This window comes from Mirounga leonina, unplaced genomic scaffold (genome assembly GCF_011800145.1).
Source record: "Mirounga leonina isolate KUSES-001 unplaced genomic scaffold, KU_Mleo_1.0 Mir_151, whole genome shotgun sequence".
Lineage (NCBI taxonomy): Eukaryota > Metazoa > Chordata > Mammalia > Carnivora > Phocidae > Mirounga > Mirounga leonina.
This window is the reverse complement of record NW_023270377.1, coordinates 29,347,363-29,369,193: the sequence shown is the minus strand read 5'-3', so window position 1 is coordinate 29,369,193 and position 21,831 is coordinate 29,347,363. Positions and strand designations below refer to the sequence as shown.

The window sequence follows — 21,831 nt, the reverse complement described above, 5'->3', positions numbered from 1 at the left end:
TTTCCACTTTATAGATGAAGAAACTGAGACTCAGAGAGGTTCAATGCCTTGCCTGCACTCATGAGTGCTGGAAACAGCTGGGTCTGCCTACAAAGCCCGTGAACCACGCTTCTCAGAGTACACACACACTTATCGACAGATATGTTTCTGTATCACAGTAATTTAAGATTCTTTTTGTCACAGACCTAGGAAAATGTGCATACACACAAATGCACAAAATCTCTGCATTTGACTATAGAGGTTCCCTCACCTACTGAAACTCATCTGTGGACCCTACTGGAAACCCATGGGTTTAAGAATATGTGCTCTAGATGATACTTTAAGAGCTTATAAATACACAGGATACTGTTTTCTCACTCGATGGACCATATGTTCACATATGGGTATATATGTGCTTATAAAAATACTTCACTTGCAAAAATTAATATGTTACCCCATCTGAACACTTAAAAGCTGGATTTCAACTGGGTGAATCTTGAAACCCTGAATTCCAAATCCGCTCACTGCTTCTATCGGTGATTTGTCTAATAATTTTGGCACGTCCTATAGGCTTTGTTTAAACGAAACAGCTAAATAAAAAGAGCAAGATTCTGCTAAGTCTCTAATGGAAACCAAGCGGTTTCTTTATACCCCATACCTTCTACTGCTATTGTACCATGGCAATCTGTTATTTTCACGGGATAGAGGTGAGGTCTGTATGCCCAGGAGTGAGACTACCTGGGTCTCAAGTCTGCCTCTGACCTATCCTTCTCATGGGACTTTGAGCTGGTCATTTAGACTCTCTGAACCCCAGTTTCTGCATCTGTAAATGGGTGGGAACCGTAACAGAACATGGTGTGTATTCAATGAGGATTAAATGAAGTAATATCTAAACAGGGGTCTGGCCCATAATAAACGCTCAGTAGATGATTGATATTTCTTCCCACTAATATTCCCATCGATGTTCCAGCTTCTTCTTAAATGGGTGGCCCCGATGAAAGGAAGAAATTCAAGGAAATGAAATTTGCTTTAAAAAATCTGAACTGACCGTGAACTGATTTCTCCATAAAGGCTGGATTTCACTATTGAGGCAGAGACCAGGTGACCTGGCCGTGGGCCTGACTGGACCAGAGACTTGGGCCTCGTGCAGACCTGCCCAGAGCCTCTTTGTGTCTCAGGCAGCTTCTTCACTGGGAACTTATACGTGACAGTGTTGTGTTTTCCTCCTCTTTTCTCTGCAGGTTCTAATGTAAGGATTAATAAGACAGTGTTTGTAGATGTCTTTGAGCTTCCCAGAAGAAAGGCACTCCAGGAGGTGGTAAATTCTCTGGCCTCCATAATCTACTCATGAAATATGGAACTTTGAAAGTGTGAGAAAAATCTCAAATCACTTTGACAGCATTTTAATTATAGTTGATTTGTTTGCCGCTAATAGTGAAAATGCTGTCAGCATGATTTGAGATGTTTCTTCCACTCAAAATGTTATATTTCGTGTTTTCGAGTCATGAGGCAACATTTTGGTTTCCAGATAAAACCAGAATAGCTCAGTGAATGTGTTGGAGCACAAAGGCAAAGAGTATAAAACGGACCAAATGTATCCAACCCCTTGGGAAACGTCGTCACAGAGTGAATTCTTCCTGAACTCACCAACTGTAGGCCCCTCATTCATTTACTCACACCACACAAAATAGTGAGCCCTGCTCTATGCCAGGCACCATGCAAGCAGTAGAAATATACAGCAGTAAAAAGACAAGGTCCTTGCCCTCCTGGTGCCATGTAGTGAGGACACAGATTAACAATAAACAAGTATATTGACAAGACCTTTGCAGATTATAATAACTATAAAAGCAATAAGACGATGGCAAGGCAGAGAATAAGGGCATGCCGTCTGAAATCAGGTGGTCAGGACAGGCTTCTCAGAGGAGACGACCTTTGCACTTAGAAGAAGGAGACGGCACCAGCCACAGAAGAAGGTCACAGAGTGTCACAGGCAGAGGGAAGAGCCAGTGCAAAGGCCCAGAGGCTGGAAAGAGCTTGCCATGTGCAAGGTGTGAGGTCTTAAAAATTTATGATACCAGTAGCATAAAAGGAGACATTGACTGGTTGGCAAAGGTTATGGCTTCTGGACTTGGGCGGGCACGGGTGCTGTGACGTGTAGACCCAAGTATCATAGAATGGGCACAGCACTCTTCCCCAGAGCACCTAAGTGCTCCACCTGTGACAGAGAAATCTCCTCACAAGCAGTTCTCGGTGGCAGTCCTCCGGGGGTACTCTGGCAGGCTGGACACGATCTGGCCATTTGAGAAGAGCCTGGGCTAACCCAGCCTTTGGGGGCCTGCTGGGAAGTGTCAAGCGTGGATAGAGTTAGGGAAACTAGAAAGCCTCTTTTCATGTTTGCCTAGTGATGGGCAGAAGAGATGAGACTGTTGCTTTTTCATACCTCTCCCGTGGACTCTGAAAATTAATTCCACCGTCAAGATTCCCACGCCCCAAATGTGGGTTTGGGGAGAGAAATTAAGACTTTGAAGTCGAGGAAGAATGTACAGAAAATGTTCTCTAGACAAATGCTCGACATGCAGATGTCGGAATCTGTGAGGAGAAAAGTAAAAAGGCACCCGGGAGCCATTTTGGAGAGAAAGGAAAAAGGTAGGAGTGGAAATGGCTACTTCAGCTTAGGAAAGTAAGTAGATGAATAAAATAATAAAAGGTAGTGTTAAAGCTTTGGAAGGAATTTTTTTCATTTGAGGGAGATTATGAATAATGAAATGCAAACAGTAGTTAATATGTCCGTTGGCTGGTTCATGTTTTCTTCTGGAAAATGAATAATGTGTTCTAAGAGGAACGGCCTTTCAGATTATTCTCCTTGACTGTCCTTGGGTGAGTCCCGAGTTTGGACCCCAGATTCCTTTACCAAACAAATGCTGGCCATCAGATGCTAGATGCGGAGCTGTATTTATTTCAAGGCCACAAACTTCCTAATCCCCCACGAGCTCTTCCAAATGAACCTGACAACACTGAAATTTCTAAGGAGATTTACTCCAGCTGTAGCAAATCCCTAATAATAAAAAATTTCCCCAAATGAGTCAGTCACACAGGACGTAAATGAGCCGTTCTCTGTGAAGTCAGCATGTCATTCGGTGTGTGCCCTTTATACAAAAAACCCAGCCAGAAGACCTGCTTGTCCCCAGGGCAGAGCCCAGGCAGTCCCGGGGGAGGGGGTGGGAGAGAGGGAGGGGTTAGCCACCAAATTGTAACTTGGGGTCGCTTTCCCCTCAAGCAAACCTGATAGGAAAATCCAGTCCTTCTAAGAAGTTTAAGTAAGGGCCGGTTATTTGCTTCACAAAAGGATTCACCAGAGGGGTCCTTTAAATAACAAGCCCAGAAAGAAAATTTATAATACGATTGATGTATATGGACCTTTTTCAAAAATGTATCCCTTCGCTGTGTGTGTACATAAATACGTAAGGATGTATTTGTAGCTGCCAGCATTACAAAAAAAGGATTTGGGGTGGTATATCCACTGAGTAAATGGAGGCAAGTGTACAGCTATGGCATTTGCTAGGGAGCCCAGCTTCATCGATGATTGTGTTAATCCCCTAAATTACTGCACGTGTGATTAGGCAACTAGACAGAACCCTCCCCTTCTGATGATCCAGCCAGTGAGATGTCTGGGCCTCTCTTTGTCCTTTTCGGAGAAATTGGCAACACAAAGATTGGAGATACCTGGTTATCTTTTTTAAAAATACCTTTAAGTATTTCCTGGGTGTGGGCCACGTCCCTGGCACTGTTCTAGGTGACCCAACGCTGTGACTTATTTAGTCCTCACTACACTTCTGTGAGACGGATGGTGATGATGATGATGATGGTAATTACATTTTCATCTGCTACATTATGAGAGCTGGGTTCTTCTTCTCTGCTCTCCTGCTTTGAAAAAAATCCTTTTTTCTCTTATTTTTTCTTTTATTCTACTGTGTATTGTTTTATTTGTTATTGAAGTACGGTTGACATACAATGTTATATTAGTTTCAGGTATAGGACATAATGATTTGACAACTGGATACATTCTGCAGTGCTCACCACGATGGTGCAGTTACCATCTGTCACTGTGAAAAAAAAAAATTCTTAATGGAAGCAGCTTTATTTTATATATTTGTGGCTTCTTAAGAAATGCAAGTTCATTGTAAGCGATTCAGATAATAGAAAAGAACAAAGAACGAAGTAGAAATTACCAATTTCCACCACCCATATATCTCACTACTGTTAATATTTTAGTTTATGTAGTCTTTCAGACTTTTTTCTCTTTGTATATGGCAAGAATATAGGTATTTTAACACATTCCTTTTTAAAAATCTGTTTTTTAAACTAACAAGGTAGCATGGCTATTTTCCCATAAAAACAAAATATCTAGACCTACAGCACTATCCATCTACTATAGCAGTGGAGTATTCCATTTTATAAATATACCAAAATTGATTCACCCACCCTCTGTTGTTGGACATTTAGATATGATGCTGTTTTTTATAAACAAAGCATCTGTTCACTTTTCTTATGCTTTTTTTTTTTTTTATTATATCTACACTCACAAAGATGCATATACATCTTTGTGCAGTTGTCTGATTATTTTCTTAGGAAAAATTCCTAGCAGTGGAATTGCTGGATTAAAGGGTTTGTCACATTTCTGCCAAAATGCACTCCAAAATGTTTTACCAGATGTTCATTCCACTTACACTGCACCTCTACTCACTTGCTGTGTATCTTCACCTCAGAAATGGGTGTGAGGATACGGCAAATCATGGCTAACGTTTATTAAGCAAACACTAACGACCAGGCTGAGTACTGACACTTCATATAGATTACGTTCGTCGTTTAAATCTCACAACAACCCTAGGAAAAAGTTCTAATATCCCTATTTTGCTGTCATTTTCCCCATTGCTAAGGATCAGAAAGGTTAAGTAACTTGCCTGAGGTCACCCAGCTAATAAGGCTAAACTGGGATCCAAACCTAGTTCTGTCTGCTTCTGGGATTGGCCACAGCCTGGCAGGGGGCGGGGGTTGGGAGGGGTGGATGGGACTCTTCCATCCAGGTTCATACATTCACGACTCCAGGTGAACTGGGTAATATCAGCTCACTGAACACAGCTGGCTTCTCAACAGTTGTGCACCCTGATGGGACATCACCATTACTCAGCTGAGAGTGACTGACTGCCCAACACTGCTTACCTCAGTGTGGAAATACTAAGGAGGGATTTTCCAGAAGGTTTGGGGAATTTCCTTTGAGAACAAACTAACTGTCTTTCCACTTTTGTTTTGGAAGTGAGGAAGCACATTTTCAAAATCAACGTCATCTCCCAAACCGAAATCACAGATTCCCCCCACCCCCACTGCCTTTCTCAATCTGTGGCTATCTCTCCAGAGCTCCTGGGGTGGGGGAGATCTTGCCATCTTGGGTTCTCCAGACTAACCAGCTTCTGTGATTCTTTTGACCGTAAGATTCCAGCCCTCTGGGGTCTAAGATTGAACTAATCCTGGTCCACTCCTTACACTTCCTTTGCAGTCCTATTTAAGTGGCTGTGCAATCTGAAATATGGCTCCTGGGGGCTGCAGTGAGGCCTCAGGCCACTGCGGCTCAAATAAGCCGCTTCTACTGGCAGCCAGCTCCCACAGACCCTGTGTGTGTGCCAGGAGCCTGCAGGCACATCCCAGGGAGGGTAGCTTTTCCCTCTCTTTACCCAAAAAAAGAAATTTCTTACATGTTGTCTTAACAGGTTGCTGCAAAATAAACAACAGGGAGGGAGAAGGAAATGCATGGTTGTCGGTAAATAGTGGTACAGTGACCAGCAGTTTGCAGGGAGCTGGTGGGGAAGGACTTTCCCACCTCAGCAGCTAAGACCGCGGTATTCACTGGGAGCCCAGGGAAGGAGCACGGAGTCAGCACAGTGAAGACCGCCAGAGCACACAGCAAGGCCCAGAATGTTGCCTGTACAGATAAAACGGCGTCCCGCGGTGTGTACGCCATCCCGAGAACCAAGCCAAGGATGTCTGTCTTTGATGAGTCTTCCCCGACCTGGGGCCAGGTTGATTCCATTTGAAATGAGCTCAGGCCTCAGTGCCGGGACGGACGGCAACCTGCTCTGCCTCTTGCCGAAGCTAATAGTTATGTGCTCATAGACACTGGGTCCCCGGGGATTCACCCCCTGCTTTTGAAGAAAGGTTTTTATTGCCTTATCTAATATGATGCTGATTCCTTTTAAAAACATGCTGTTGACTAGATGCTGCAGAGGTGAACTAGGCAGAGTCCTGTCAAGAGAGAGGGGGCCCATGCATGGGAGTCTTTGTCACCAGCGATTAAAGAGAAGGGAAGAGGGGGTGACCCAGGAGGAAACTGAAACATGGGGGAGAGGGTGGGAAAGTAAGCAGATCTCTCAGGAACGTCCCCAGTGTGCCTGGCTCGGTGCCTGGCACCTTCCTTATATCTTTCATTTCATCTCCAGCCCAGCCCTCTGAACTGGATATTTTTATCTTCATCTTACAGATGAAGAAATTGATCTCGGAGGGGTTAAGTAACTTGCAGTGACGCAGAGCTAAGAAGAAAAGATGAAGATCCAGAGAGATCATGGTGGAAATAAAAATGGTGCTATGGAAGGAAGGAAAAATGCTTGTTTGGAGATATTTGATAGAAGGATGCTACTGCTCTTATGTGGGCAAGAAATTAGGGCTTAAGGGGCGCCTGGGTGGCTCAGATGGTTAAACATCTGCCTTCAGCTCAGGTCATGATCCCGGGCTCCTGGGATCAGTCCCACACCGGGCTCCTTGCTTGGCGGGAAGCCTGCTTCTCCCTCTACTGTTCCCCCTGCTTGTGCTCTCTCGCTCTCTCTGTCAAATAAATAAATAAATAAAATCTTTAAAAAAACCGGATTATTAAAAAAGAAAAGAAAGAAAGAAAGAAGGCCTTAAAATCTAGCCATCCACTAAGGTGCCCAATCTCTCTTTGGCTTCAATAGGGCAATGCAGCTTCCTACATCTAGGTGGGCCAGTCTATACAAGCAAACCTAAGAGCTCTTTGTTTATCAATCTAAAACACCTGAACGTCTAGGAAGGGCGAGCGCAGGAGCTGAGGTGAGACACTGGTCCCTTTGCTCTCCCGAGAGTGATCTTTGCTGATACGTGCCCCTTTGTGCCATCCTCACGTAGGTATGACTTCATCGAGATTCGGGATGGGGACAGTGAATCCGCAGACCTCCTGGGAAAGCACTGTGGGAACATCGCCCCACCCACCATCATCTCCTCGGGCTCCGTGCTCTACATCAAGTTCACCTCCGACTACGCCCGGCAGGGGGCAGGCTTCTCCCTGCGCTATGAGATCTTCAAGACAGGTCAGTGGGGTGATGGGTGGAGAGCGGGGTGCTGGGTGCCCCCAAGGAGACCCACCGCTGCCATCGGTGTGTCGCATGGGGCGCTGTCCAAGGGAACTGTGTGATGGTTATATGTGCGTAGATGGAGCCCAGTGAGACAGACGGGAAGGGTTACAAAAGTTGTTGGAGTTGGAAGAGAGACTCACGGTGACCCTGGACACAGCCTGAGATGAAAAAGCCGGTTTAACTTATGATCCAACTTGAGAGGGCGCCTTGCATGGTTAGTGCTGGGTGCTGCCCGCCAGGCAGACAGGCATTGTTTGTGGCACTGAAAGAGGAAGGAGCACCAATTAAATAGAGCAACAATTCTTTTTGGTTTTTTTTTTTAAGATTTTATTTATTTATTTGACAGAGAGAGAGACAGCGAGAGAGGGAACACAAGCAGGGGGAGTGGGAGAGGGAGAAGCAGGCTTCCCGCAGAGCAGGGAGCCCGAGGCAGGGTTCGAGCCCCCTAGAGCAACACTTTTGAAAAGAATTCGATTTTTGTGTGTTTTTAAAAATCACAATAATCTTCATGGGAAAAAAAGCAAAACTTGGTCGAACTTCCTCCTAATTACTTCATGGTTTAATGTTGCCTTTATCTGGAATTTCATGGGCAGAAGGACATAATCTTTTCAGTGTTTAGAGTCTCTAAAAGATCTTACCAGTGGGGTCATATAGTAGCTTTTAAATTCACATGTGGCTTGTCAGAATTCCCCTCACTGACCCATTTTACCTTTTCCACCTGTTGACCCCCTACTTCCTAAATGCCAGGATAACCGCCTCCTGAGAAGCAATCAATAAGATAGTAGAAAAAGAGACAGAGAACACTGCACTTCTTCTAAGGTGATTGCCCGCTTTCCGTTAGGCCCCCCTTTGATTACTTTAGGCTCTGAGAACATGGCCCCATCCTTATTTCCATAACTGGATTGATCTAACTTTTATTCACAAATTGCTGGTTCAGTATCTGCACTGACATGCTCCAAGCAGCATGCCCTTCCCTCCAGGGTGAGAGCTCATTATCTTGAGGCTAAGCGAGGTACACCCTCCAGGTCTCCCCTCACCCCCAGCCTGCTCCCCCACCTCACAGGCTCCCACCCCATCTACCAGTGCAGCCCCTCCGAGCCTGTGTTTTACAACTCGTGGACGGAGTCTGGCGCAAGGGGAGGCTGTCCGCCTTGTCATCGAGAGGCCCAAGTCCGGCGCCTGTTGAGTTCAGTGTAAGGGGACCTATTCATATATATTTTCTTTTCACTAAACAGTTCTTGAAAGGAAGTGGTAGCTGCTGAAAGCACTTTTTATATCCACTCTGTCTAAATATTTGTCAGATTTGTCTGCCTGAGAGCAAGAACGTAGAATCCAATGAAGGGGCGGGCCGGGGGAACTGTGTCAAGCCATCATCGAGCCAGAGTGGGAGCACAGACTGTCCCGGGGCACAAGTCCCAAGAAGGTCTGTCTGTCATGGGTCATCACGCTCCCAGCCACATGAGATCATAGGGACCGACAATCTGTGTGTCCAGTGTCCCAGGGGCTGTTGTGAGGCTCCTGAATGCCTCGATCCATAGTCCCTAGAGTCCTGCGCAAGATTCCAATCAGTCAGTCCACCAGCTTAGCTGGAACATTCATCATACCCTCTTCGGCTGGGGAGCAATGAGGAGAAAGAAGATAGAAAGGAATAAAACAGGATGTTTGCTCTCTTCTAGTGAGCAAACAGGTATGTAAACCCTCACACGTAACAGACGCGCAGTGGATGTCGTTGGATGAACATAGGTAAATAGCTACGTAAATTGAGAGGAAAACGATAATATGAGGCAGTAGGAGTCAGCACTGAGTAAGAGTGCGATTAACGTGCTCCGCTTATGAAAACGAGGGCTCCATTGAGTGGCTTGGCAAGCGGGGCATCTGGGAGGTCAATTCGATAGCCAGGTCCCCAGTGCTAACGCCATCACTCAGCAACCCTATGCTGACAGGAAAAGGAAAGCAGCTCTAAGCAAGGTCTTCTGGGGAGCTGGCCCAGCGAAGTCTCAGCAAGGGTGAGCAGGACCATTAAAGCTCATCTCTGTTTCAGGCTTCTGGACTTAGTATTTCCCAAAGGATGGTGCCATATTCTCCAGAAAGCCGCACTAGGAGTGAATGTGAACCCTATCCATGATGCACATTGGAAGGGATGAGGTTAAAAGTTAAGACGCCCAGGAGGGTAGCAGAACAGAGCACTACTATTTTGAGACCGCTAGTCTGTGGATGCCTAGACGCAAGAACGCCAGCCCATGGCAGGTGGCTTGGGCGTGGAGCAATGGGGCAGCCCACTTCAAGGACCAGGATGGCCTAAAGAAGGAGGAGAGAGATTCCTGCAGTGGGAGATAGCCCCACCGACAACAGTCAAATCTCTGGGGGACCATAAGAGAGAAAATGAGAACCCAGTGGTCTTCTTGGGGGCCACTGTCTCCTCCCATCATGCCTGCCTGAGAGAACAGCTCTCGGCATGAAAATCAACCCTGTATACAACACATACGTGTGCGGGCTACAAAATTCAAAGCTGAGAAGTCTAGGAGGATGAGCATTCCTCCAGGTGCCATGCCCTCCCTGCCCCCACATTTTCACTGTCGGAGTCCTGAAAGAAAATACACAAAGTTTACATCATCCACAGAACATGAAAGAAATGCGTGAACATGCTGAAGAAATCCAAACAAACACAGCTATGTTTGCTAGTCAGATTCATGAAGAGAAAGAAGGGGGGGCTGTAAACATAGACACACAAAATAACCATACCGAGGACCGTGGAAGCCTGCGACTGCACATTGCCCTGGCCAGGCTCAGCTGCAGAATTCTACTGACAGATGCAAACCCGCAGCTCAGGTACAGACAGGGGGCATGTGGCTAGAGTGGGAGGTTCCTGTCTGCCCTGAATGAAGTGGTTTATAAAAGAGTCGATGTAATACCAGACTGTCCACATATAAAAGAGCAAACCAAAACAGCTCTCACACTTAAAGGATCTCAGATTGTCCAATCATGAGCATAATAGAGAAAGGAATTTTAAAATAACTTTAAAAGTAACACTGGATGCTGAATCAGTGGAAAACGTGTTTTTTTTTTGTTTGTTCATTTTCTGATACTCTTTTGACCAAAGTTCAAGATCAAGTTTTCTTTTCCGGTATCCAGTGACATTTCAGAAACTGAAAGCCCTGGGGTCATTCACAGATAGAGAAAGCTTAGAGAGGGCCCCCTACTCCTCCCTGAACTGAATTCACTTTTCAAGGTCAGGCCAAGCTCCATTGGGATAAATCCACCATGTTTTAAATAGCTTTATGCATGCAGATTCTTCTTTCGCTTGCAGAGTTATTGTAACATTGACGGTGGAAAAACATGGAGTGGGCATTTTTCACACCAGAGTCCTTTGGTACAAAATCATTCACTGCAGCCCAAATCCCCCAGCTTGCGTGGACAGTCTTAGCATTGAGTGAACTGGAGTATTTGTTGACTGAGCTTTTTTTTTTTTAACCTTCAATTCTTTTAACACATGGCAGAAAAGGATCTTGGATGAGCTAGAAGTCTACAAGACTCCACTTTTGTCCCAAGAGGGTCCCCTCTTCTGAGCTCTCCTCTCCACAGTTACTATTCGGCTTCCTGCTTTCTGACACTTTGCCCACAGTCCAAACTGTGAGTGGCATGATTACAGATGAAGGCACCACTGTAATGGACAAGTTTGATTATTCGGCACAGAAAGGATAAAACTGGTTTTCTTCCTTGTTTAAAATAAGCCAGAGGATATACCCACGTATAACCATGTGGCAGAGAGGGATACACACTCTTTTTGGTGGCTTCTGTTTGTTTGATTTGCCTTAAGAATATCATATTGAGGGGCACCTGGGTGGCTCAGTCGTTAAGCGTCTGCCTTCGGCTCGGGTCATGGTCCCAGGGTCCTGGGATCGAGCCCCGCATCGGGCTCCCTGCTCAACGGGAAGCCTGCTTCTCCCTCTCCCATTCCCCCTGCTTGTGTTCTTGCTCTCGCTATCTCTCTCTCTGTCAAATAAATAAATAAAATCTTTAAAAAAAAAAAAAAAGAATATCATACTGAAAATCTCTGACCACTCAAGTGCAGGACCTCAGAACCCTGGAAACTGTGGAAAAATCGCACAGGCTTCAGACGTCTCTCGGGCTTACTGGGTGTCCATGGTGGAAAACTTTGTCCCCCGTGGACGGGAGGAACCAAAGAAAGATTCCACCAAAAATTCCCCACCCCCGGGGGGATGGGGATTCCGCTGGCCTTGAAAGGGAATGACAAGAGAGCAAACCCGAGGAGGGAATGTCAGGATGCCTTTTCTAGCTCTGAAAGCAAGTCGTGGAGAGAGAGTTAATTTCCTCTGGCTAAGTGACCCACATGGAGGAGGCCGCACAAAGGCAGTACACACTAACCTTTTCAAGATTCCTCTCAGCCCCCCAGACACCTGCCAGCTGGCTTGGCTTTACCCAAGCGCCTCATCCTGGACCCTCGAGGAGGCCCTCCAGAGTGTGGGGTTAGACAGTAAACAAAGCTGGGGGCTCGGTGGTAAACAAACTGGGGAAAGGCCGTCCCCGCTCAGCCCTCTGGCCCTGGCTGCCCACGGGGCTGCCCTGCCCCTGCCGGAGTGCAGAGCCTCCAGGATGCAGATGTGCTTAGGGAGTGTTCAGAATCCTGAAAAGGTTAGTTCTCACCCCAGCTGTCGCGGGTCCCCACGCTGCCAGGGCAGAGCGCTGGTTGCTGGTGGGAAGGGCAGAGGGGACGGATGGGCAGGTAGGGATGTTGGAATTTCCCGTCTGATGCTAAAGGAAGTTGCAGGCCCCCTTGTCCCACTTATTTGCATGGCACCTTTTCCAAGTCAGACCTGTGCACTTCCCAGAGAGCCATCGTCAATAAAGAGCCCCATGGAGGGACCTGCTCCAGGAGCCGCCGATGAACACATCGCTGCAGGCAAAGATCCGTGTATTGACATCACACAGTTCTCTTTCAGCGGGATCCCCAGAGGACACTTCCTGCCAGTAAACACCTGGTTTATCGAGTATTTCTTTTCTTTCTTTTTTTTTTTTTTTAATTCATGAGAGACAGAGCGAGAGAGAAAGGCAGAGGGAGAAACAGGCTCCCAAGGAGCAGGGAGCCCGATGCGGGACTCGATCCCAGGACCCTGAGATCATGACCTGAGCCGAAGGCAGATGCTTAACCATCTGAGCCACCCAGGCGCCCTATCGAGTATTTCTGTATTTTTTCTTCATGCTTAGAGTGCCTATTATCCTCCTCATGAATCCTGCTACCTTTTTTTAATTTTAAAATCAGAACGTAGTGAAATCAGTTGTGGTTGTCTGGCCTTCACATCCGCAGCATTGACTGGTATCACCTCTGGCCCGGGGCTGCTCCGTGGGCCCGTGGCCTGGGCTGCAGTGTCCCTGGACCGGCCTGAGGCCCGCCCTGGGTGAAAACCCATGAGGGCCCTTTTAATGTGACTCCACCTAGAGGCATTCGCAGATCTGGTGGCTATAATCCTCTTAGAGCTCCCACTGCCGTCCAAGCCCGCACAGGGATGCGAATGTGTGCCGCATTTAATAGGAACGCCTCCCCGAGTCCCAAGAAAGCAGCCACAAGAGCTTCGGAGAGAAACAAGGCCATCCCCACCACAAAGGGACCAGAAGCCTTCCAAATGTTAATATACTGCCGCATTTTTTTCAAACTTGCTGCTGGAGCGGCCTTTAACATCCCCAACGCCCTGCTGTGATCCACCAGCTACAAAAGTTGATTGTTAATTGTCTGGCCACTACAGAGCAGCTCGTTTTAATATAGTCATGACATGAATGAGACCCAAGCTCCCCTTTGCCCCTCCCCTGAGGCACCTTGGATCTTGGAGGGAGAAGGGGGCACTTAGTTGGCTCTGGTACAATAGGGGCTAGTGTTGAGGTCAGCAATAAATAAGGGGTAACATTGTTTTCCCTGCTGGCAATCAGCAAGCCTTCCTTAAGGATTGAAATAACTTACATTTCTGGAGCAAGCAGCTGAGTAATTGAGAAAGAAGACTCTGTTCCTCTTTTCAAGAGAATCTCTCTCTCTCTCCCTTTCTCTCTCTCTCTGGATCTCACACACACACTTCTTTCTGACCCCCCTCTACTCCCCAGCTCCTCCATTGCTGCTCATCCTCTGTTACGTAGAGCACGCCATCTCTCCTCCCCTAATTTCTCTCCTAAAGGGAGTCTGGCTTAAAGGCTTGAGATGTGGATGTGAAGAGTATATTGCTTCAAGGGCCACTCCAGTGGAAACAAAAACCTTATGAGGAGGGGGATCGGGGCTCAAACACTTAACTAACCCGTGTGACAGAGGCAGCAAAGAGAGGCATCTTCTTCTCTTTCCGTAATGCTACAGTTCTCTTTTACACACAGGCTCCGAAGATTGTTCCAAAAACTTCACAAGCCCCAATGGGACCATTGAGTCCCCTGGATTTCCCGAGAAGTACCCACACAACTTGGACTGCACCTTTACCATCCTGGCCAAACCCAAGATGGAGATCATCCTGCAGTTCCTGACCTTTGACCTGGAGCACGACCCTTTGCAGGTGGGAGAAGGAGACTGCAAATACGATTGGCTGGACATCTGGGACGGCATTCCGCATGGTGAGTGATGTCGCAGTCACGAGGCCCTTCTCAGTAGCTTCAGCTTTGCCTATGGATTGCTTTGGTAACGATAAAAAGAGAGAACAAAGACTTCAAAGCTCCTTAGGGTTTGTGTATGACCCATGATGACTTTCTTTCTTATTCTTCACCAAGGATGATTTCAGAGAAATTGCAGAAAGGCAGTTTCCTATCTTGGAAATATTTCTTTGGAGAAGGATAGGAGGAGACTGAGTAGATACTTGGGTGAAGATGAGAAAGCCTATGGGTAATGTTCTTTTCTGCCCCAGGTTGTCAGGATTTCCATGGAAAGTGACTCCGTGACCGCCGTCTCCGCCCAAATAGGATGCTAGAGCCAGACTAAGTCTGGATCCTGGGTCTGCTATAAGGCAGCTCTGCAATCCTGGGCAGCTCACTTAAACCCTGTGTCCTATCCGTATAAATAAGCTGCTTTCATCGTCATTATTATTACTCTGACTTTACTATTATTAGAACAGTCATAGATGTCAAAAAGGTGTATCACCCAAGGCCCAGTGGAACTGGTACTTCTCAGGTGGAGACCAGCATAGGTCTTTATAGTCAGTATTGGTGAGAAAACCAATCGTTCACTTTCGTAGTCAGCCTCAGCGTTTTGCTCTGTGAGGGAGGCTTGATGACTAAGCAGTTTCATTTCCTGAGAAGAGCATAAGACTAAGTCCGAAAACTTGGGTGTGAGTCTCAGCTCCGTTATTTCCTAGCCGTATGAACGTGGAACAGTCATGTGACCTTCCCGAACCTCAGTTTATTCTTCTGTAAGACGGGCATTATCATGATAGCTTTCCCGCCCGTCCCCAGAACAGAGCGAGAGAAGAAAATGAGGCCAGGTCAGGGAAAACACAGTTGCCCCTTGAACAGGGAAAAAAGTACAGTTGCCCCTTCAACAACGCGGGGATTAAGAGGGCCAGTTGCCCATGCAGTCAAAAATCCACACGTGATTTCTGACTCCCCAAAACTTAACTACTAATAGCCTACTGCTGACCGGAAGCCTGACCAATAGTATAAATAGTCCATGAACACATATTCCGTATGTTATATGTATTATATACTGTATTCTTACAATGAAATAACCTCGAGAAAAGAAAATGGTATTAAGAAAATCATAAGGAAGAGAAAATACATTTACAGTACTGTATTTGTCAAAAAAAAAAAAAATCCATTGTAAGTAGGTCCATGCACTTCAAACCTGTGTTGTTCAGGGGTCAACTGTACTTTTTAATGTACAGGAAAAATATTAGACATTGTTCTTAAAACCTACCTTTGGTCGTTCTTTTATGCCAAGGCATACCCGAAGGGTGCTCTGTGGAGCAACTTGGTGATTGTGGCAAAGGGTGAATGTATTGAAAATGGTGTTTGACATTTCCATTTCTACTGACCTGCCTTTGTCCTGCCTGTCCAGTTGGCCCTCTCATTGGCAAGTACTGTGGGACCAAAACACCCTCTGAACTCCGCTCGTCGACAGGGATCCTCTCCCTGACCTTTCACACGGACATGGCGGTGGCCAAGGATGGCTTCTCTGCACGCTACTACCTGGTTCACCAAGAGCCGCCAGAGAGTGAGTTGGCGAGTTGGGAACCTCTGTCCTGTCCTTCCATCAGGGCTGTGAGATGTACGGTGGAAAGAGGCTGGCCTTTGGGAGGAGAGGGAAATTCTCCAGAATTCTTAGTAACCTCTGAATTCTGGGAATGGGGGCTATATCCTCTTGCTAGGCAGAGATTAATAAGAGTCGAACCCATGTGGGCCAAGTACTCATTTCTCTAGAAAGTAAGTATGTGCACCAAGAATTAGTTATTCCCCGGGTAAGTCACAGGACCATCTCCCACTTCAGTTTTCTCATCTGTGAATGAAAGAGAGGTGAGTTAGGATATCTACATAGAGTCCCCACCCTGGGCTAACATTTTTTGAGTCTTCTCTCCCTCTCTAAGCCTCAGCGGCCATTGTCAGAAAACTGAGCAATTTGTAAACCTCCTTCATATATGTATTTTACATTAAACATCTCTGGCCCTGGATAGAGTTTCTCTCACTAGACTGGTATATGCTTGGACTCCCACGTCATGCTTCAGTATACACAGTTTCCAAGCTTCTACCGTGTGCCAGGTGCTGTGCAAAGCCTGAAGTGTAGCTCCGACCCCAGCTGTCCTGGAAATGCCCATCTAGACCTTGAGTCTCCTGCTTCCATCCACATCTACTCTGAACTACATCTTCAGATCAGCTCCTCCAGGACACATGCTTCAGATGTGCTGCCATTTATACTTAGAGACCCTAGTGAAAACTTTAAGTCCCAAAGAAATACTTTAGGGAGGATTGGAGCTGGGGAAATCTTGCCATGGTTATAGACAGCTTACCATGTGCATACCCACAGACATGGCAGCCTGGCCTACTGGAAAGGCGATGGGTCTTGTTCTGGGTTTTGCTTTTGTTCTTCTTCAAAGAGCTCATGAAGATTGGGTGACAGGAAAACAGTATTGCACATTTGCACCAAGTGCTGCAAATGGCCAGCGCAGTCACGGAGCTCAAGAATGGGTTTGATACCCGAAAAAATTGCTAGTCTCTGTCAGACACCTGCACACGCAGGTACTGACCAGTGTGTCTGCAGTATCCATGGGAAGGACAGCAGTTGAACTAATGGTGCGTAGCCAGAGTCAGTGACTTCCGGGTCCATTTGCCGAGGCAGGTGGCACAGGGGAAGAGAGTGATGTGCCCGTGCTCAGGGAGAGATGTCCCAAAGACGGGTATTCACTGCTCTGTAATGTCAGTCTTCTGTGCCAGAACTCGAGACAGTTGAGTGAAAGAGAGAAGCAGAAGTGCCTCCTGGGTGTTTATGAAGAAGAAAGCAGGCTTCCCACGATGTATCAGCCCACCCAGATTGCCACGAGTCTATCATACATTTACCTGTATTTCAATAACGGTGCATCTGGCGTGCGTCAGCATCCGTAGCCTGCAGCACCAACAGTTCTATGCTTTAGATTGTATTTTTAATTTGTGTGATGATTCTTATTTACCCACAGCCTGACTTCTTTTAGGTCCAATTTAGTTTCTTTCAGACCCAGAGGGGTTATCAAGCTCTATGACTTGGCAGAGTTGTTTTCAAAATGTGAGTGTATAATTAGGTCTTTAAGATGAGGGAGTTCTGCAAGGACTTGTCCCTAGAAGGCAGCAACATTTTGGGGGTACCAGGAGTTTGAGGTTAAGAGACATAACTCTGCCCTTGACCCTCTCCCGTCCCCAGACTTCCAGTGCAATGTGCCTCTGGGAATGGAATCTGGCCGGATTGCTAATGAACAGATTAGTGCCTCATCTACCTACTCTGATGAAAGGTGGACACCTCAACAAAGCCGGCTCCATGGCGATGACAATGGCTGGACCCCCAACTTGGATTCCAGCAAGGAGTACCTCCAGGTACTTACTCCAATACCAGAGGGTGTGCCGAGTGTGAGTGTACCGGTGGGCGAGGGAGGTGGCTCGGCTGGAGTGGACAGAGGACACAAAGAAAATAAACACAGCATACTCGAGAGCTCCATTCATTCATCCATCCAAACACCCACATGTACCAGGCACAAATAGACTCAGCCAGGCGCCGTGCTAACTGCTGGGATAAAATGATGATAAGACAGATACTGCCACCCCTTGTGAAGATTACCAGGCCTTGGAGAAGTTGTTTGGCCTGGGTGCTGTTTGCCTCTTAGTATAGATATCCAAGGAACATTCTATAAACAGTTCCAGATCTTCCTCATTTTTGGCACAGGGAGGCATCAGAGACTTGGTCGGGGGAGGGCTTTTTCCTGAGGGCAGACTTGTTGAGTTGTTAGCTGAGCATGGCAGCTTCTCATGATCTTTGCTGTTTGGAGGGAGCCCTGCCAGGAAGGTTTTTCACATAGCTATCAGAAGAACACATGGGAAAATGTCACTACCGGGAACGAAGCTCTAGTTGCCCAGATGCTCTGCAGCGTCTATTCAGACTATTGTTTGCTTTCCTTCTGAATAAGACTTGCAGTGTATGTTGAATAACCCCCCCTAAAACTATAGACTGGTCCGGTTCTCATCTCCGGGGAGGAGCGAGCTGCTAGGTCCACGCTAGGGCAGTGACTGCTTTTATGACACACACCGGACAGCCTTGTGACCCATTGACAAGCCGGTCCTAGTTCTGATGTGACCCGATGACCTCTGCTCCGAGAAGGACATGGTAGAGCAGACAACAGGACAGGGACAAGTACCACGTGGAAACTTCCCGGGAGTCCACAGAGGTCCTAACAGCACAACCCTAAGGCCATTTGTCACTATCTCTTCTCTGCTGCTCCCAAAACCCTTCTCATCCTTCCTGCAAAGCTTCCAGAACGTTCTCTTTTATAATCAGTGTTCCACAGATTCTACTTCTTATTTTTGGTCCTCAACCCTAAGCTTTCTCGTATGGCCTCCAGCTGTTTATCGTGTGCATATACAGTACTGCATGCTTCTTTTGAATTGCGTAATACGCCGAGCACATATCAAGTACCAATAAATGCTTCCTGAATCAAATTTGGCCAGTGAGCGCTGGCTAAATTTTGATCACACGGAGGTTGCCGTTAAGAAACACTGCGGCCAGCAAAGGAATGACATCCAGCAATTTCCAAATGGGTTTGGTGTTGTGGGAAGAGAGGTGCCTTAAAATGTGGGTCATCTTCCTCATCGAGCCAAAGGTTGGGATTTGGTGCATAAGCCTAATTGCTTGGGTAGACTCTGGATGCCCTTTGACCCTTTAGTGACCTGAGGGACTAAATACACAATGGAGTGAGGGACCGAGCGGAGGGGAGGCGAGGCGAGGGAGGCAGCCCCGAGCTGAGACATTGCAACTAGGGCATCATAAGTGAATTGGCTTGGACTGGACTGGAGTGGGGTGGAGTGGATTTAGCCATTGTTTCTTTAAACAGCATCTGCTTTTACTATGCAGGGCAGGCTGTAGTTCAAAAAGAAGAGGTCACAGTTCTAGATGTTCGAGGATCCCTTTAAGATAAACTGAATACTGTCCGTTCAAATTTGCAAAAAAAGAGAAAAAAAGAACAATCATCCAGGTACAATTTGAAAGGTGTCCAATTTAGGGCCAGATAAGTTGAGTTTGACCATCCAATCTGGAATTGCAGACTGGTACTAATCCCTCTGATTCTGGTGGATCACAGACATGAGTCGTAAGCTAAGTACGACAGTTCTGTCCTTGGAAGGAAAAGCAAGAGGTTGCTGCCCTCCTGTCAGGAGCCGTGGGTCCCTTATTCCTCCTCCCCTCTTCCTCAGGTGGACCTGCGCTTTCTAACCATGCTCACGGCCATTGCAACACAGGGAGCGATTTCCAGGGAAACGCAGAATGGCTACTATGTCAAATCCTACAAGCTGGAGGTCAGCACTAACGGGGAAGACTGGATGGTCTACCGGCATGGCAAAAACCACAAGGTAATCCCATTTCCCTCCCCGCCTCGCAGGCACGTTGGGGTGTTGGGGTGTGCAGGAGTCTGGGGACGAGAGGAGCTGCCAGGCGACCCCACAGAGGGGAGGAGGCCTTGTTCGGTGAGGCTCAAATAATTGATGGAGGCATAGGAGGCGGTGGCCCTGAAAATATTCTCTCTTACACTAAAGCGATTGGAAAACACAGTTTCTCCGACAGCCTGGCTTCTGTGGCGTGTGGCATTGCAGAGAGAGTGAGCGAGCGAGCGAGCGAGCGCGAGCTTGCAGAGTGCTCTCTGACTGCAAATGAGGGAGAAAATGTGTCCCCAGTCCGCGCCTCCCGGTACAGGATCCATTGAGCATTTATGGCCTGAGTCCCTTCCACATGCTGGGTTAACAATCACAAAACCACATGAAACTGTGGTTCAGGAGTTACCGAGGTCTAGAAATGAAAGGGCACAAATCCTGGGAGGAAATCACAATGTCCTGAAGAAGAAAGAGGACAATAAATAATGAGGAGAAATTCAGTTTGTCGGGGATGGGATCTGAACTGGCAATCATGCTTGGCAGCAAGGCATTGAACTCTCCCCGCTGGTGCCCTCAGTGTCTGTGGTCCTCGGAGGTGTGTCCGTGTGGGTGACGTGGGGCTTCTGTTGTACACATGGATGAATGTGGGGCGCTTGGCTTTCGTAGGACACGCGGCATCCTGGCGGTGAGCAGGCCTGCGGCCGGCTCCGCCAATCCTGGTTATGGGGTGCGCCCGGCACATGGGGGGCTCATTGGGAACGGCTGGTGGTCTCGCCCGGGCAGGGGACGATCTCTGTCATGCGCTGGCTCTCCGCTCTGGGAGGACAGTGCCCATCCTTCCCTGAATGGAAGCGGGGACAGGCAAAGGGACTCTCCTCTTTCTGCCGGGGCCCCTGGCCTGTCGAGCTGCGAGTTGTCAAAACGGGACGCATGTGACCAACCCAAGAGAGGCCAGAGATCTTTTCCAAACACGGCCTCCTCGGCTTCTGCCACTGCCCCGAGGTTGCTTGCCCTCGCTGCCGAGACTGGAAATGTTGGACGGAGAAGATGCAGAACTGTGATGTCGGCAATGATTCACTCAGGAAGTGTGAGTTTTTAAAGCAGTGGATTTTTTTTTATTATTATTACTAAAATCGCCATAGTAACATGGCACCATTCATCTGGAAATCACAGCTTCTGGATATTACCAGGTATCTCTCTCTCTCTCTCCCTCTTTCTCACACACACACACACACACACACACACACACACACACAATGTCTTCATTTCACAGACCAGGAAAGTGAGGTATTTAGCAGTTAAAAGACCTCCCCACCTTGACATGGTCAACCAGGTCTGGCTTCTCCTTGACTTCTTTTGTTTCAGTTGCAAATATCGCTCGGAAAGGGCAAGGCTGAGTTGGCCCTGGATGCTCTGGGCAAGGGACTGAGTCCTCACGCCCCTGACGAGCTTGGCGCATGGCAGTATCGTAGCCGATGAGGTTTATCCGAGGCGCGATTATTGCTAATTGAAAACTCATCCCCCTGACACTTTCCCATGCCTTCTCTCCTCACCCACCCTTGTCAGTAGGAAACTGGTAGAAGCTGACAGCTCAGCCAGGCAGGCGAGGGCCAGTGCTGAGTAGGAGTGGGTCCTGGGGGAGAAGGAGGAGGCTCACCTGACTGCCTCCCTGTGCAGGCTCAATGACTAAGCAGCGCTGGCCAGAGGGATCCTGTAGCATAAGCTGATTTTAAAAGCACGCAGATGGACTGGGATGCTATTTAAAACACTATTTGTAGGAAATCTGCTTTTGGAAATACCTTAGCACTGCACATTTTGACAGAATGCTGTCCTCCCTGGCTTTATCCCTGGTATTCGTTCTGCAGGGAAGATATTCCTGGGAACTGAATTTAGCTTGCTGGGCTCCTTTGGAATCATTCTCAACTTTTTCATATTGGGTATATCATTCTCTCTCTCTCCCTCTCTTTCACCTCCCCTTCTCACCCTTGGCTAGATTTCTTTCCGCAGGAGCCAAAGGGTAATTTCATTTTTGTTTTGTTGTTGTTTTTGGCTTTTTAGTGAATCAGTCCTGCCCGCATAAAAAGCACTGGGCAGAGGAAAAAACCCTTTCTCTCCCCCATTAGATATTCATTCTCTGACTACCTAGAAGGCGGCAGGAGAACGTAAGGCCTGCCAATTAGGCGTTGGCCCCTCCCCTCGCTGCCTTGCCCCACTGCGGGTGCGGTGGGCGACGAGGGAGACCTGCCCTTCCGCCCCTCCCCTCCGGGGTTGATCTCCGCTCCGGTGGAAATAGTTGAGTGAACCGTGTGGAATAGATTTGTCAGGTCTGCTGCAGTTTGATTTGCTGCCACGAAGGGGA

At 47.5% G+C, this 21,831-nt stretch overlaps 1 protein-coding gene and 1 non-coding gene across 5 annotated transcripts in view; both read left to right on the top strand.

Moving 5' to 3' along the window:
• Positions 1–21,831, top strand: part of NRP2 (neuropilin 2) — a 115,078-nt gene that overhangs the window by 26,677 nt on the left and 66,570 nt on the right. For all 4 annotated transcript variants that reach the window (XM_035007314.1, XM_035007313.1, XM_035007316.1 and 1 more), the window contains exons 3-7: positions 7,171–7,352; positions 13,770–14,000; positions 15,433–15,588; positions 17,263–17,432; positions 19,299–19,454. In XM_035007314.1, the coding sequence (XP_034863205.1) occupies positions 7,171–7,352; positions 13,770–14,000; positions 15,433–15,588; positions 17,263–17,432; positions 19,299–19,454 (895 nt within the window). The remainder of the gene's footprint in view (positions 1–7,170; positions 7,353–13,769; positions 14,001–15,432; positions 15,589–17,262; positions 17,433–19,298; positions 19,455–21,831) is intronic.
• On the top strand, positions 20,920–21,067 carry LOC118012805. Its single transcript, XR_004679843.1, has one exon. It is a non-coding gene; the product is annotated as a U4 spliceosomal RNA (small nuclear RNA).